This window comes from Oryctolagus cuniculus, chromosome 6 (assembly GCF_051225735.1).
Source record: "Oryctolagus cuniculus isolate XC-2025 breed Fujian yellow rabbit chromosome 6, ASM5122573v1, whole genome shotgun sequence".
NCBI lineage: Eukaryota > Metazoa > Chordata > Mammalia > Lagomorpha > Leporidae > Oryctolagus > Oryctolagus cuniculus.
The window spans coordinates 7,424,365-7,442,005 of NC_142872.1; the positions used below are offsets into that span (position 1 = coordinate 7,424,365).

Sequence of the window (17,641 nt, forward strand, 5' to 3'; positions counted from 1 at the left end):
TATTACTATTATTATTCTTTGTATTATTCTTTCTATTACTCCCAACAGATTTTTGGACCTGTTGGGATCCACAGTTTCCAAGTGAATGTCTTGTCTTTCCTGATGTCTGACTTTGCTTTTCCGGCTTAAATGCCATCGTCACTTGTGATTCATGATTGTGACCTTGTATACGCTTATCTCCTTGCCTGTGCCGGCACATACGAAGATACCAGTGGAAGAAACTGTCACCATACTTGCTGCTTTCACTTTAAATTCATGATCTCTACCTTAGCCGGTCCTTAATGGTACCTGGAAGTCGTATTTCCCTGGTCCATGTACTTTCCATCTGCCTAGATGACTTATGCATACATTGTCTCAGTCCTTTAGCACTTAGCACCTTGCTTGCTTCCTGGAGAAACAAATCAATCTGGAGAGACTGTCCACGGCCCCCATGGGTGCATCTGTGCCCTGAGATCTGGAGAGACTTTGCACGGCCCCCATGGGTGCATCTGTGTCTCTGAGATCTGGGGACTTTGCACGGCCCCCATGGGTGCATCTGTGTCTCTGAGGTCTGGGGACTTTGCACGGCCCCCATGGGTGCATCCATGTCTCTGAGATCTGGAGACTGCATGGCCCCCATGGGTGCATCCGTGTCTCTGAGATCTGGAGAGACTTTGCACGGCCCCCATGGGTGCATCTGTGCTCTGAGATCTGGAGAGACTGTCTAACGGCCCCCATGGGTGCATCTGTGTCTCTGAGATCTGGGGACTTTGCACGGCCCCCATGGGTGCATCTGTGTCTCTGAGATCTGGGGACTGTGCACGGCCCCCATGGGTGCATCTGTGCTCTGAGGGTGCACTCACGTGCTCCTAGCTCAGGCCGCCTGTGCGCTCACACGTTCGTTTCTGCTTCCTCATTGCTGCAGCAGCCCTTCTTTCTTTTGTGTCATCATTTTTTTTCCTGTCTTCTAGATCATTCCAAGCAGCCTACAGTAGTTTCCCACCTTAAAAAAAAAATCCCGTCTGTGCTTCCCTCTGCAGCCACGCCTCGTTTCTCTCCCTTCCTTTACAGAACGCTTTTGTAGAACGTGTAGAGCTATCTGAAACTTTGTTCTGGTGTTCTCTCCCCAGTCCATTCCAGGCAGGCTTTCCGCCCTTCTCTTCATGAGTCCAGGGTCCTGTCAGCCTCCTGTGTTTGATAAGGATTGTTGACCTCTCCTCTCTGCCGTCTTCACTTGGCTTCTAGAACTTCCCTGCCTGGCTTCTGTCCCATCTCTTTAGTGACTGCATTTTTCCCGCTGATCTGTCCTACCTGTAAATGATCACGCCTCCGGGTTCCATCCTCGCTCAGCTGCCTTGTTTTTGACTCCATTCATCTCCGTGCTCTGACCCAAGTGTCATCTGTACACTAAAGATGCAGACTGGAGTCCTCAGCTCAGACCTTTCCCCTTAGCTCCTCACCAGGTCACCCCATTGATTCGTGGGCGTCTCCACTTGGGTGTCTGATACAGACCTAGAACTTAATGTGTCCTGAGCGAAGACCTGTGCCTCCCACGTCGGCTAAAGACAGCTTCACTTCTGCGGTGGAACCTGCTGGTGCCTGCTATGTGACCTTGCCTCTCGTTCTCTGCCCACCACGTCTGCTGCCTCAGCACTTCCTGTTGGATATTTGGCATCTGACCACTTTTTTTTAAGGATTTATTCATTTATTTGAAAGGCAGAGTTATGGGGGGGGGGGGGAGGAACAGAGAGAGACCTTCCATCCTTTGTTCACTCTCCAAATGGTCGCAATGGCCGGAACTGGGCCATAGCCAAGCCAGGAGCCAGGAGCTTCTTCCGGGTCTCCCATGTAGGTGCAGGGGCCAAGCTCTTGAGCCATCTTTTGCTTCTTTTCCCAGGCGCGTTAGCAGAGAGCTGGAATGGAAGTGGAGTAGCCAGCTCTCAAACCGGCGTCCATACGGGATGCTGGCACTGTAGACGGCAGCTTTACCCACTATGCCACAGCACCAGCCCCTTCTAACCACTTTTGTACCCTCTCTCCTGTTGCTGCTGCCCTGTTCATGGCCACCGTCAACTCTTGGCCTGGTTACTGCAGCCATTTCTTGGCTGGTCTCTCCTTGTGCTGTATTTTTTCTCTTTGGTCTGTCTCAGTGCAGTGGCTGGAGTGATGCTGTTAAAATGTGCCGCATCTTACATTTTTCCGTTCTGAACTCTTGAGTGGCTTCCGTTTTCACTCAGAGTAAAAGCAGAATTCCTTACAAAAGATCCCTGAGAAGCCCCATGCGGTCTTGACTGTCGTTGGCCACACCCGTTACTTATCTTCTCTTGTGCCCTTTGCTTAGCCTCCTTGCCGTTCCTCGGGTATACCCAGCACACGTGTGCCTCAGAGCCTTGGTCCATGCTGATCCTGCACCTGCAGCGTTCGTCCATCCAACAGTGTTCTCCACCTTGCCTTGAAAATGCTCCTTCTCTTGGATATTTTCTAACTCTTTCACCCTAGTATTTCCTCCATAGCACTTATCACCATCTAATATACTATGTAGTTAATTTAGTTCATCTTATGTATTATCATTTGCCCTTATAAGAATGTTGGATCTATGAGGTGCAGGATTTTTGTTTCTTTTGCTGATTTATCCTAGTGTATAGTCTGACACCTTACAGATAACAAGTTCTCATTAGATAATTGTTGAATGAATGGTTTAATGCCTCGTGTTCGGCACTCTATGTAAAGTAACTGACAATAAAGCTCAAAGGTTAATTGGGAGAAGAATTCGCTAGGAAAATAAAATGTAGTCGTAGATTTTGTTTCTTTTAATCTGAGTGCTGCTCACATTGGTGTGTTTGAGAATTAAATCTATAATTATAGAAACCTAGAGTTTTTCTACTTGATATATACAGTATTTCTATTGAAAGGTAAAAAATACTCAGCAAAAATTAGTTACCACAGACGGTATTGATTAAGATTATCATGAGGGGATACACTGAGATGTTTTCTTTCTGGAATGTGCAAAAAAGTGAATGTGGTATAGGTGAGCTGTAAGCTGCGTGTGAAAAGGAAGTTTTCTTTGTCGAGAATGTTTTAATGTTTTTGAAATCAGGAGGACACACGGTTTGAGTTCCAGTTAGTGTTCAGAGTAACGAGAAGCTAGCAAGCAGAAAAGTAATACATTTTGAGTGAGTGTCTAATATGAGAAGGAACAGACTGAGGCTTTAGATGCTGAAAATGTCTAATAACAAAAGAGAAACAGAGGCTGGGGAGCAAATGGAGCTGCTCCAGTGCCCCTCGCTCCACGCCCGGTGCTGAAGCTGGTGAGGAGGAGCCCGGCTTGGCCCTGCACCAGCTGTCACCGTGGCTCCGTCCTCCGCAGGTGTTCGGGTTTCTTTGAACATTGGTGGTGGTGAGGAAATGACACTTTCACAATAAACAGGTATGTTCAAATATAATTATAGGGTCAAATACAGATTTGTCATATTTAAAGCTCTAAGACTTCAAAGAAATTTGAGTTTGAGGTAGATCCTCCTGGAGACTGCTAGAGAAGAACTGTGAAACTGTCTTGTTTTCCCAAAGGCTTGTCTAGCAAAGAGAAGCTCTGTTTTTCTTACATGGATTGATAGTGTGTGTTGCGTTACCTTCTAAGTTTGATCCTGATTCTGTGTCTCGGTTTATGCCACAGGGGAGTAGCTGGTTCATTTCTATTTTACAGGCACTTGGTATTTTTAGAGAAGAAGGGTTTTCATGAGGGCCTGTGCTCGTGTTTCCCTGGCTTATCTTCAGCAAGGAGCGCAGCAGACGCGCATGCTGCGTTCCGCAGCCCCAGCCTTATTCAGCTGGGCCAGCTGCTAGTTAGGAGGAACCCAGAGAAAGTACTGCGTTTCACATGCAGTCTGAAGGAAGCTAAAACAAAGGTGAATTTTCCTGGGGCAAATCAGCAGTGTTTTACCTCTGTCATAACCTGTGATTGTTTCTTGGTGCTGGTAAGGGTTGTTACATCAGGACAGTTGTTAGAATCCACGCCCCACATCGTGCTGAGGGACTTAACTGTCATGTGCTGTGGAAAGCGCAAACCATGTCTTGTGTGTTTTGGGAACTGTTTTAGCCATTAGTGTCCAAACATTTAATGTCATGGTAAGATGCAGAATAGGGGATTTGGGGAGAATTGTATCATTTTTCCATTAATAAAGTAGGCTGGAGGGTTGTTTTTTTTTTAAGCAGTCTTTGCGTAGTGACCGCATGCTGATCTGTGGTGGCACCCACCCCCCCCCAAAAAAAAAAATCCAGGTCCGTTACTTGTCTGTCACCACCCTGACTGTGTGGAAATTGTGTGGTTGGCCTCTTCTCCCTCCTTGCACAGCTGCTTGAACAGCCATCTAGGAAGGACTCAGCGTCAGCACTGGTGAAGTGAACAAGCAAGAAAGTGCCCCCGTTTTGCTTCTGTTTGATCGCATTGCTATTCAGAGCGTAGTTCAGAACTCATCTTCTTGATTTATTCAGCCTCTAGTTTTGAGAAAGACAACTTTAGCGTAAAAAACAAAAGTGGAAAATTGTAAACCAACAGAATTTAAATCAAAACCTTTTGATCTTTCATATTGTTTAGAGAAAAATTAACATGTGACTACTGAATGTGCGTAATTTTAATGTTCTAAGTGTTTAAGTGTAATTGAAAAGCAAACATTTTCTTGCAGACTCAGTGTTTCTGAGATGTGCATGTATTGTCTTAGGTTTGAATTTCTGTCATAAATTCGGTAGAAGGTATAATTTGAAAATGCAATATGGTATTTATACCAGTATGTCACCCAACTGAACTTCTGTTTGCTTTTGTTTCTTTCCTAAATTCCTTGTAAGTTTGCAAGGGTTGGGGAGGTGATCTTGGTTTTCCTAGTGTGTGCTGTTTTGGTGTGATCTTGACTGCTATATAAGTTGATTTCAGATAATGGCTTTTTAAAAGGAGTCCTTTCTGTCTTAGCATGTCTGCATTGAAGTGTTGAAATATTTATAGGGTGAGAATAGAAGTTCATTAAATATTAATATTGGGGTTGTTTGAGTTATTTGTAAGCAGTCTTACTGCCCTCAATTAGCTTGTCACGACACACTGACAATGGAGGCATAAAAGCCTGCTGTGCTGCCTGGCTCCGGATTCCTGGTGCAGTTTATGTACCACATGGAACAGTTTTCACAGCAGTGTCTAGTCACAATCAGTTAAAAAAAAAAAAGCTAGAGAACTAATAACTGAACTTTTCTTTTAGATTTAGAAAGCTGGTTTTTGACCATGGTGTTAGAATATGTATCCAAACTAGATTCCATGTATAGTATTTTCATTATTACCATATGGTTATTCCACCGATAGTGAAATTATTTTACTTACGGCTGCTATACTGAGTATAGTCCCGAGCAGGTCAGTCTTTACAGAGCTTGAGTCTTGGCACCTGTGGAGTGTGGGGACTTGAGCGTGCTGTGGCGGCCCTCCTGAGGCGGTTAGAAAGATGAAGCCAGGTATCTGCAGTGGTCGGCTTTGCGACCTCTAGCTGTATTTAGGCAAATCTTTTAACTTCGTTGACCCTAATCTTCCTTATCTGCAAGTGAGGGTATAATACAGCCCATCTAGTTGGTGTGAGCACTAGAAAAAGATGCCCCACAAGAAACCTGTGCTGAATGGTTGACACGTAGCAGTGGGTTTTAGCTATAATTATCATTAGGGCGTATATTCTTGAGAAAGGCAAATAGAGTATTCTACTAGTATGCAAACTGAATGAGAGAAATCCTTTTTTTTTTTTTTTTTTGGACAGGCAGAGTGGACAGAGAGAGAGAGACAGAGAGAGAAAGGTCTTCCTTTTGCCGTTGGTTCACCCTCCAATGGCCGCCGCAGCTGGTGTGCTGCAGCCGGCGCACCGCGCTGATCCGAAGCCAGGAGCCAGGTGCTTCTCCTGGTCTCCCATGGAGTGCAGGGCCCAAGCACTTGGGCCATCCTCCACTGCCCTCCTGGGCCACAGCAGAGAGCTGGACTGGAAGAGGGGCAACCGGGACAGAACCTGGTGCCCCGACTGGGACTAGAACCCGGTGTGCCGGCACCACAGGCAGAGGATTAGCCTAGTGAGCCGCGGCGCCGGCCGAGAAATCTTTTTTCTTTCTGACTTTTGAATATGTAGAAGCATTTGTGACTCTATCCTGTAAGTTATGTGATGGCTTGGATGAATTGTATGTGCTGACACATTTATGTGTTAATAGGCTTAATTGGGGATCCTGGTAAGCCAAGGATACTTAAGTGGAGACAGATGCCTGCGTCCTGTTGTTCGTAGCAGTTATGTGACAGGTGCTGCTCACCTGCACGTGCACTGTGGTGCCAGTGCCACGCACGGTGATGGTCGCATAGCGCAGTCACCTCTCAGTGTGTTTCTCAGGATGCATCCCCATCGCTAAGTAACGGGCACCTGTCCTAAGGACTCTGAGGTACTAAGCTGCCTTATGGGTTCCTGTTACCCTCTGTGTCCTGGACATGCAGACTCTAGTTAATGATGAAGGAAGCAGAAAGGAAATTCTTTTGGTACAACACGGGAAAGGGAGCCCTGTTTATCCGTGGATGTGGCATGTTTGCTGAATATTTGCAATTCTAGGTAATTACTGAAATAAAAAAAGAATGGTATTCTTTTAGTAAGTTAAAAGTTACTTCTCTCACATTATCCTTTTAATCCCTGAGGCCAGTGGTTTTTAAGTCTTTGATTATTTTATACCCTGTCCCCTGAGTAGCTACTTAGTAAACAGATGTCCGTTGTCGTGTAATTGGCTTAGTGAAACACAAGAGGGCGCTGTTTACCATGCTCTTGCTTTCTGCCGAGGAAGTGGGAACTCCACAGTAACTTTATTGTGGCTTTTCTCTGTTAGAACCCGGAGACCCTGTCACCCTTCTTTCTTCATTTCTTCAGTTAGCAGGCTGTTTTCTTTTGGCCCTCCTTGAGGGAATAAGCTTTGTAAATCAAAAAATAACTGGTGGAAAGTGTTGTAAAGGGGGTCTTTGATTTTTTTTTAACCCTACTTAATATTTGAATGCTTTAAATCTTAAGAATTCTTTTGGTAAATTCCCAGTATGTAGTATGATGACATTGTGCTGCATGGCACTTTCTTTAAAAGTGTTCACATTTTTCATGGGTGATACCAGTAAGGTGTAACTACGGACAGTGTGTGGTGGTTTTTCCCCTCTGAGTGTCTCGGCAGCCGTGCACTTAGCTCACTTTTGCATCGGTGTGTATCAGCAGCATCAGAGTTTTCTTGCCGTTTTAATTTTGCAGTCATCACAGGCTTTGAACAGCCAGATGAGTAATACTCGCTGCCATTCATTCAGTGTTTGGGAAACTGGTCTGGATTGTGTCCCTCAGTCTCTGTGATGATCCAGAAAGCTGGGTCGTTTGGGCACCACGTTTTGGTTCTGAGATCAGAAGGAGTTGAAGGATTGAAGCCAAAGGCCAGGTAGCTCGGGTGGAGTAGAGCTGGACTTGGAGTGAGGGCTGCTGGTTTCCCAGCAGATGTGCTCGCCACCCTCCCGTCCTGTGTCCCCAGGCAGCCTGTGCATGGTCAGTGTTCCTAGAAAACTGGTTTTCTCTTTGACCCAACATAATCTGTACATTGAATGAATTGTGGTGATATCTTTTTTAATTTGTATTTACTTACTTATTTTGAAGGAGTTACAGAGAGAGAGAGAGAGAGAGACCAGAGAAGAGAGCTCTTCCTTCTGCTGACTCAGTCCCCAGATGGCCACAACTGCTAGGGGGCCAGGCTGAAGTCAGGAGCTTCTTCCAGGTCTCCCACGTGGGTGCAGGGGTCTAAGCACTCAGGCCATCTTCTATTGCTTTCCCAAGCTCTTAGCAGGGAGCTGGGTCTGAACTGGAGCAGCCAGACACAAGCCAGCACCCATTTAGGATGCTGCCATTGGAGGTGGCAGCTTAACCCACTAGGCCATAACGCTGGCCCCAGTGTGCCAGTATTCTGTAAGAACATTTGTTTATAAGTGAAGGGGGTGTCTTTTTAGACAGCAGTTGCACCAGGGAATCTTTCTGTGATGGCTGTGAAAGAATGGCTGCACCATGTAGGTCGTCAGTCCCATACCGGCAGAGGAACCTGAAGCAGTCGAGGAGTAGAGAATGTGCATTAGTCCAGTGCGGATTTAAGACTGGGGAAGAGCCCCTCACACCATCCACAAAAGTGAGTTACAGGTAGATCTAGCTCAAATATGAAAAACAAAACAGTGAAGCCTTTATTTTCTTCTGAGAGGATGTGTTACTGATCTTGCTATAGACAAAGATTCCTTAAATTGGGCATCAAGATGATTAACTGTCAAGGAAAATACTGAAAAATTGGTCTATATTGAAATGTAAAATGTTCTTCCAGGGACACTGTTAGCAGAATGAAAAGGTAAGCTACAGAATGGGAGAAGGTATTTGTAATACCTACATGTGGCTAGAACATATACAAAATTCCTATGTGTGGGCAGGAAAGAGGGATAGAAACATGTGCGGAACTCACGAACAGTCATCACACAGAAGAGGCTGTTTAAATGGCTACTGAGGATCGGTGGTGTGCAGTCTCGTTAGCGTTCATGGAAATACAAACTGATATCACCCGCGAGTGGCTAAGATGACATACTGACGAGGATGAGACCATGCTGCTCAGAGTGTAAGCTTGTATGATACCTGTAATAATCTGTTTGGCACTAAGTACTAAACCTGAACATAGGCTACCCTACACCCAGCAGTTCTGCTCCAGGAGTATTCACCCAGGAGGTGTGTGCACATGCGTTCACGAAACACATGGTAAGAGTGTTCTTAGCAGCGCTCATTGCAGTAGCCCCGTACTGGAAACCATCCAAATGCCTTCCAACAGTGGAATGGATAAATACTTTAGTGTGGTCTTGGAATGGTATAATTGACAGTGAGAATGAATGAGCTAATGTATTATGTAACAATAATGTGAGTGAATCCTAGAAAAACAACAGTGAATGCAAGAGGCCAGTCACCAGAGTATTTATGCTGATTCAATTTGATTAATCATTTGTATTTGAAAGGCAGAGAGAAAGAGAGAGAGAGAGAGGCAGACCGATCTCCCGTCTGCTGGCCCACTCCCCAAATGCCCACGACAAGCAGGACAGGACCAGGCTGAATCCAGCTGGGAACTCACTCAGGCTCTCCCACGTGGGTGGTAGGAACCCAACTACTCGAGTCATCATTGCTGCCTCCCGGGGTGCCCGTTAGGCAAGAACAGGGCTGGGACTTGACCCCAGGCATTCTGATAGGGCATGGGGGCATCCCAGGTGGCATCTCAACAGCTACACCAAATGCCTTCTGATGGAAGATCCCATTCAGCGTGTTTCAGAAAAAGGCAAACTGTGCCCACAGTATTGGCAAGCAGAGTGTCATCTGATGACCCGTGATGATCGGGACTGATGCACTAGGAGCTGGGGCTACTCGGGTTGGGAATGTTCTAAAACTGGAGTGGAGTGTTGGCTACACGGAGAGCTTTGCTTTATGAAGCTCAGTGTTATAATTAGGATTTGTGTGCTTTTCTATATGTAAGTCATGATTAAAAATAGAGGGTGTTGTTTCCTTTCTTACACTGTGGTTTTCTAAATGAGTATTCATTTCTAAGCAGAAGGCTGGCTCCAGGGTAAATACTTTTTTCCTAAAAGGGAAAGTTTTCCCTTTTAGCCCCCATCCTAACTTCCCCCAGAAGTTAACATTTGCCAAGTACTTACTCTGAACTCAATCTACATTATGTTATTCAGTCATTTTTTAAAGATTTATTTATTTTTCTTGAAAGTCAGAGTTACACAGAGAGAGAAGGAGAGGCAGAGAGAGAGAGAGAGAGGTCTTCCATCTGCTGGTTCACTCCCCACATGGACGAAACAACTGGAGCTGTGCTGATCTGAAGCCAGGAGCCAGGAGTTTTCTCTAGGTCTCCCATGAGGGTGCAGGAGCCCAAGCACTTGGGCCATCTTCTGTTGCTTTCCCAGGCCATAGCAGAGAGCTGCTGGATCGGAAGTGGAGCAGCCAAGACTCGAACCGGTGCCCATATGGAAGGCTGGCACTGCAGGTTGCGGCTTTACCCGCTACGCCACAGCACCGGCCCCACGTCATTCAATCATAACAAGAACTTGGGTTAAAATTGGGGATATGTATCTGAATTAGTTAGAATGAGTGAGTCATTGCATGGGCCATGTTACCAAGGCCTTGAGTGTGTGGGAGAATACCCAGTAATATTTATTTTCCTTTTCAATAAGATTTATTTATTTGTATTTAAAAGACAGCGTTATAGAGAGAGAAAGTGAAGGAGAGATCTTCCATCTTCTGGTTCACTTCCCAAAAGGCTGCATTAGCCAGGGTTGGGCTGGGCTGGGCTGAAGTAGGAGTTTTATCTGGGTCTCCTACATGGATGACAGGGGTCCAAGTACTTGACCCATCTTCCACTGCTTTCCCAGGTGCATTAACAGGGAGCTGGATCAGAAGTGGAGAAGCTGGGACTCAAACTGGTGCCCATGTGGGATGTGGAGTAGGCAGGCTGGTGGCTTAACCCACTGCACCACCATGCCGGCCCCAACAGTATTTTCTACCTACCACAAAATTAAACTAAAAACTTACATGAAGTGCACCTGCTTTAACAGGGAAAAACACATTTTCTCCCTCTGATTACACAGCACTCAACACTGTGACAGCTGGTGTGTGAGGAGCACCGCAGACACCAGCAGTTCTCAGGGAGACCAGCTGGGCGTCCTCTGGTGCGGTTCTGGCACTGTCCATCCTCACGGAGGTAGCGCCACAGCCACAGCCACTTCACATGCCACCTCCACGTAGTAGTTTGTGACCTGTTCAGACTGATCAGCAATAAATTGGGGCTCCCATGACCCCTCTCTGGGGTTCTGTCAATTTGCCAAAGTGGCTCGGAGAACACCATTTATTATAAAGGAAACTCCAAAGGATACAGACAAATGCATAGGACAAGGCGTGTGGGAAAGGGCAGAACACCACCACCCACTGCCCGCCCACTCCCCCACCCCCGCTGTTCAGAAGTTCCCCAGACCTGGTCCTTTGGGGTTTTTGGGGAGGTTTCATCACATGGATTAAGTCATTGGCCGTTGATGATCAGGTTACCACTTCTGCCCTCCCTTCCCTGCGGCTGGGGTGGGGAGTGGAACTAGAAGTCCACTCTTGTAAGCACAGCCAGCTCCCCTGGAACACCCCAGCCGTCATTCATCTATTAGTGTTCAGAAGACCCTCATGACTTTGGAGAGTCCAAGGATTCTAGGAGCTGTGTGGTGTGACTGGAAACCCGAGGAAGACCAGCTGTGTATGTTACAGTGTCACCCAAATGTGTGTGTTGCAGTGTCACCCTTTCCCCTTTTGATCCTGTTTCTAGCTCGCCCTCTCCCCATGAGGGAATCGCAAGTACGTGTGCATACGTACATGCCTGGTCGGGGTAGACCTCGTGTTTCTCCCAGTGACCAAGTCAGGAGTCCACGTACAGCGGGAGGTCAAATCCCCCCTGCTGGTTGTTCTTTAAACAAAGCTCACTGGAACAGAGCCAGTCTCATGTGTGAGGTGTTGTCTGTGGCTGCTTCTGCGCTAGGTTATGGGGCCCACAAAGGCTTGGCCCTTGGCAGAGATTTGCCAAGCCCTGGCTCAAGCCAGTGTTGAATATAGTCATGGAGTTACACATCTCCCTTGTTTCACCTGCCTTACCCATCGACCTGTTGCAGGCTGGGAGCCTGGGACTGTGGATCTGTGTAAACTGGCCTGACATTGGAGTGGTTGTTGCGCTAGATGCCTGCTGTGTTAGTTTTGCTCCTTCCCCCAAGGGAGCACCTGTGGCTAGGATGTGCACACATTGCCATTTGCCTGGGATAGCCCTGGTTTCCATCTGTTGTCTCAGTTGTCTCACTATTATAACAGTGCGTGTGATTCTTGTAATATAATTGTTAATAGCTCTTCCCTTTGTTAATCCTGTCCCAGTGTGGACTATAAAGTATATGATCACTCTTATCTGTGAAGGCTGTCACTGTCAAAGGGATATTGGAATAGAAATAGGAATAGCATATAGAAGCAGGAGAAGGATCAGTGACATTTATGCCAGGAAGAGTTTAAGAGATTAATTGTTGAAGGCTTGTTTTAGGCATCTCCAGGACCATCTTGATGATCCAGGATTAACAGGACTCAGAAATTGCTAGAGATGAATGGTTACAGTTTATTGTTATGAAAGGAGTGTAGTAACAGCAGCAAAGGCACGTGATGGGAAGTTGAAAGGTAGCCAGTTGCAGGACTCACAAGTGAGGATGTGCTTAACCCTGGGGTATGTGATGATACATGTGAACTTTCCCACCAAGGGAAGTGCACCCAGACCTGGTGTCCAGTACTGGGGGTGGGAGTGGTGTCCGTCACATAGGTGTGTGGCGCCTACATGGCTGACAGTTGCGTTAGCTCCAGACCCCGCAGAAAGAAAGCGTTATTTACTATAAATCCTGTTATTGTAATGCATTAGCTGTTCAGACTGGTCCAGAGTGGCCCAAGACCTCAGGCATACGAGCACACACACCACAGAACATTGCAGAAGGTCAGAGCTGGAAACAGGTCGTGCTGGGGGGTGCAGGGTGTGAACCCCGGGCCTGTGAGATGTCCCCTACCGGTCGTCCGACTTAGTCAAGCCAGAATTGGAAGCCAGGTGAGTGTTTGCAGAGTGTGTGCTCCTTCCATAAGTGACTGTTAGTGCGCTTTAATTCTCACTTGCTGACTAGGATGTGGTAGGGACTGGGACCATACCATCTATCTGGTAAATATTTGTGCGCTTTAATTCTCACTTGCTAATAACTAGGATGTGGTAGGGACTGGGACCATACCCGTCTATCTGGTTAATATTTGTGCTCTTTAATTCTCACTTGCTGACTAGGATGTGGTAGGGACTGGGACCATACCCGTCTATCTGGTTAATATTTGTGCGCTTTAATTCTCACTTGCTGACTAAGATGTGGTAGGGACTGGGACCATACCCGTCTATCTGGTAAATATTGCTAATGAGCTTTTTTCCTTCACATGGAGATAATGAGCCAGATTTTCTGTTTTATGTGTTTTGTGTAAGTCTTGATTTTCAGATTTTCTAGTTCTAGGTTTTTTGTTTGCTTTCTTTTGTACACTTTTGTATAGTTATCTGAAGGTGAGCCTATCCTTATTCCTTTTGCATTTAATACAGTTATTAGCTTTGCAAAGGAAAATCTGATAATTAAAAGTTTTAGTTCCCAATTAAGAGTTGTCTACCTTGTAGATAATAGAGTTGAATGAAATTATATAGTTCTAAGGCTTTTTTTCTTTTTTCTTCTCTTCTCCATAGGTATTTGTGGAAACATTAGACAAGTGTTTTGAAAATGTCTGTGAGCTGGATTTGATTTTCCACGTAGACAAGGTAATATTTCTGTGTTGTCAAGTCTTCTAAGATTTTTATTTCAGAAAAATATTAATTTGCATTTGTCACAGTAAAAAGTGGCTTTAGTGAATCATATAGTTTTATTCCGTCAGTTGTTATTCAATTCATAAATCATTTTACTATGAACCAGGCAGTGTGCTTGGTGAAGATTCAGAGGCTGCCCTGCAGGAAGTTAGCATGTAGGTTGGGGACGCTCACCAGCAGCTGTGTGTAGCTCCCACCTCTGCCCTGAGGCATGTGTCTGTGAGGAGTTTGAAAGAATTAGTGGACACTTCATAACAGAAAAGGAGGGAATGGCCCTACAGGTGAGATGTAAAACACAGGCCCTTTTGTGAGGAAGGATTGGTAGTGAGGAAGAAGCTCGTTTTGTTTTTTTTAAGAAAGCTTTTATTTAATAAATATAAATTTTGAAAGTTCAACTTTTGGATTATAGCGGTTGTTCCCCCCATAACCTCCCTCCTACCCGCAACCAACCCATCTCCCACTTCCTCTCCCATCCCATTCTTCACTAAGATTCTTTTTTTTTTTTTTGACAGGCAGAATTAGACAGTGAGAGAGAGAGACAGAGAGAAAGGTCTTCCTTCTGTTGGTTCACCCCCTAAATGGCCGCTATGGCTGGAACTACACCAATCCGAAGCTAGGAGCCAGGTGCTTCCTTCTGGTCTCCCATGCAGGTGCAGGGCCCAAGCACTTGGGCCATCCTCCACTGCACTCCCGGGCCACAGCAGAGAGCTAGACTGGAAGAGGAGCAACCGGGACAGAATCTGGCACCCCAACCGGGACTAGAACCCAGTGTGCCAGCTCCGCAGGTGGAGGATTAGCCTAGTGAGCTGCGGTGCCGGCCAAGATTCATTTTTAATTATCTTTATATACTGAAGATCAACTTAGTATATACTAAGTAAAGATTTCAACAGATTGCACCCACACAAACACACAAAGTATAAAGTACTGTTTGAAGACTAGTTTTACCATTAATTTGCATAGTACAACACATTAAGGACAGAGATCCTACATGGGGAGTAAGTGCACAGTGACTCCTGTTGTTGATTTAACAACTGATACTCGTATTTATGGCGACAGTAATCACCCAAGGCTCTTGTCATGAATTGCCAAGGCTATGGAAGCCTCTTGAGTTCACCAACTCTGGTCTTATTTAGACAAGGCCATAGTCAAAGTGGAAGTTCTCTCCTCTCTTCAGAGAAAGGTACCTCCTTTGATGGCCCATACTTTCCGCTGGGATCTCACTCACAGAAATCTTTGATTTAGGTCATTTTTTGCCACAGTGTCTTGGCTTTCCATGCCTGAGAAACTCTCATGGGCTTTTTAGCCAGATCTGAATGCCTTAAGGGCTGATTCTGAGGCCAGAGTGCTGTTTAGGGCATTTGCCATTCTATGAGTCTGCTGTGTATCCCGCTTCCCATGTTGGGTCATTCTCTCTTTTTAATTCTATCAGTTAATATTAGCAGACACTGGTCTTATTTATGTGATCCCTTTGACACTTAATCCTATTTTTATGATTAATTATGAACTTAAACTGATCACTTTAACTAGTAAGATGCCATTGGTACCTGCCAACTTAATGGAATTTGGAGTCCCATGGCAAGTTTCTAGCTCTACCATTAGGGGTAAGTTTGAGTGAGCGTGTGCCAAACTGTATGTCTCCTCCCTCTCTTATTCCCACTCTTATTTTAATAGGGATCAATTTTCAGTTAAATTTAAACACCTAAGAATAATTGTGTGTTATTTAAAGAGTTCAACCAATGGTATTAAGTAGGAAAAGAAAATACTGAAAATAATAATATAGTAAGCTGTTCCTGTACAGTCAGGACAAGGGCTGATCAAGTCACCGTTTCTCATAGTGTCAGTTTCACTTCTACAGGCTTCCTTTTAGGTGCTCAGTTAGTTGTCACCGATCAGGGAGGACATAGGATACTTTTCCCCTTGGGGCTGGCTTTTTTCACTCAGCATGATGTTTTCCAGATTCTTCCATTTTGTTGCAAATGACCAGATTTCATTTTTTTTTTACCGCTGTGTAGTATTCTATAGAATACATATCCCATAATTTCTTTATCCAGTCTTCTGTTGATGGGCATTTAGGTTGATTCCACATCTTAGCTATTGTGAATTGAGCTGCAATAAACATGGAGGTGCAGATAGCTCTTTTATTTGCTAATTTAATTTCCCTTGGGTAGATTCCAAGGTCATGTGGTAGGGCTATATTCAGATTTCTGAGGAATCTCCAAACTGACTTCCATAGTGGTTTTACCAGTTTGCATTTCCACCAACAGTGGATTGGTGTGAGGCCTGCTTTTGAAGAACTCCTGTGCCATGGACCTTGGACTGTATTCTGGGGCAGTTTATTGGCATTATTGTTGTTTTATATATCTATTTTTCACCACAAGATGGTAGTTTTTTCCCTGCATGTGTAGGTTGGGTTGTTAGGCCAGGTGATTAAAAAGACTGGGAAGCTGATTTAGAGACCATAGAATAGTTCAGAAAGTAAAGAAGTGCAGTCCGCACAGGGGATGAAAGAAAGCACGAGGGATGGAATGGATGCGAATGGCTGCTGAGAGCCGGTGGTGAGAGACAGGAAGGCTGGCTCAGGCTTCTAACAGGTGGCCTGGGTACTGGAGAGATGCCGCTTTCACTCTGGGCAGACTCTTCCCTGGGGTAAGTGTATGTAATCTGATAGATTGTTTTTAACTGATTAGGCCATTGAGTAAAATGGTCTGGAAATAACCTGAAATTTCAGCAAAAATGTAGTTGTGATTTTTAAACATTGACTTTGTTGAGGTGCAATTTACATGCACTCAGGGTCAGAGGTTTTAAGGATGCCATTAAATAAGTTTTGGCAAATGTATATTTATATAATCACTACCACAATCAAGATCTACACAAGGAGTGTGTTTTTTTTTTTCTTTTTTAAAGATTTATTTTATTTATTTGAAAGACAGAGTTACAGAGAGAGGTATAGACAGAGAGAGAGGTCTTCCATCTGCTGGTTCACTCCCCAGATGGCCGCAATGGCCAGAGCCACGCTGATCCGAAGCCAGGAGCCAGGTGCCTCTTCCTGGTCTCCCTTGCGGGTATAGGGGCCCAAGGACTTGGGCCATCTTCTACTGCTATCCCAGGCCATAGCAGAGAGCTGGATCAGAAGTGGAGCAGCCGGCTGGCGCCGCAGCTCACTAGGCTAATCCTCCGCCTGCAGCACCAGCACCCCGGATTCTAGTCCCGGTTGGTGCACCGGATTCTGTCCTGGTTGCCCCTCTTCCAGTCCAGCTCTCTGCTGTGGCCTGGGAGTGCAGTGGAAGATGGCCCAGGTCCTTGGGTCCTGCACCGCATGGGAGACCAGGAGGAAGCACCTGGCTCCTGGCTTCAGATCAGTGCAGCGCGCTGGCTATAGCAGCCACTTGGTTGGTGAACCAACGGAAAAAGGAAGACCTTTCTCTCTGTCTCTCTCACTGTCTAACTCTGCCTGTCAAAAAAAAAAAAAAAAAAAAAAAAGAAGAGGAGCAGCCGGGACTCGAACCGGAGCTCATATGGGATGCCGGTGCTGAAGGTAGAGGACTAACCCACTGCTCCACAGCACCGGCCCCATGTGTTTTGTTAGTTGTGAACATTCAGAAGAATTTCTTTTTAGCCAGTTCTCTGGATCCTGTTTCTCACGTGTCAAGTAGTTTGATTTCATCTACTAACTCACTCAGACCTGATATTTTAGCAGTCTGTCTTAGAGTTTTGCTGTCTTCTAATATAACTGAGGCTTTTTCACACTTCTAAAGACTCCTATTGTTGTTCACAGTGTTGAAAATTGGGTTTGTGGTGCAGGATAGAAAAGTTTTATAAAGCTCTATTTTTTTTTTTTTTTAAGTTTTACTTATTTGAAAGAGTTAGAGAGAGGGAGAGATGGAGAGAGTCGTCTTCCATCACTGGTTCACTCCCCAGATGGCTGCAATAGCCAGGGCTGGGCCAGGCCGAAGCCAAGAGCCAGGAGCTTCCTCTGGGTTTCCCATGTGGGTGGCAGGGGCCTAAACACTTGGGCCATCTCCTGTGTAAAACTCTGCCTTTGGCTGGCGCCACGGCTCACTAGGCTAATCCTCCGCCTTGCGGCACCGGCACACCGGGTTCTAGTCCCGGTCGGGGCGCCGGATTCTGTCCCGGTTGCCCTTCTTCCAGGCCAGCTCTCTGCTGTGGCCAGGGAGTGCAGTGGAGAATG

The 17,641-nt window shown here is 45.7% G+C and overlaps 1 protein-coding gene across 3 annotated transcripts in view; it reads left to right on the forward strand.

The window, feature by feature from the left end:
* AP3S1 (adaptor related protein complex 3 subunit sigma 1) overlaps positions 1-17,641 on the forward strand; it is a 60,339-nt gene that overhangs the window by 28,936 nt on the left and 13,762 nt on the right. For all 3 annotated transcript variants that reach the window (XM_008254913.5, XM_089334814.1, XM_051844090.3), the window contains exon 4: positions 13,336-13,407. In XM_008254913.5, the coding sequence (XP_008253135.1) occupies positions 13,336-13,407 (72 nt within the window). The remainder of the gene's footprint in view (positions 1-13,335; positions 13,408-17,641) is intronic.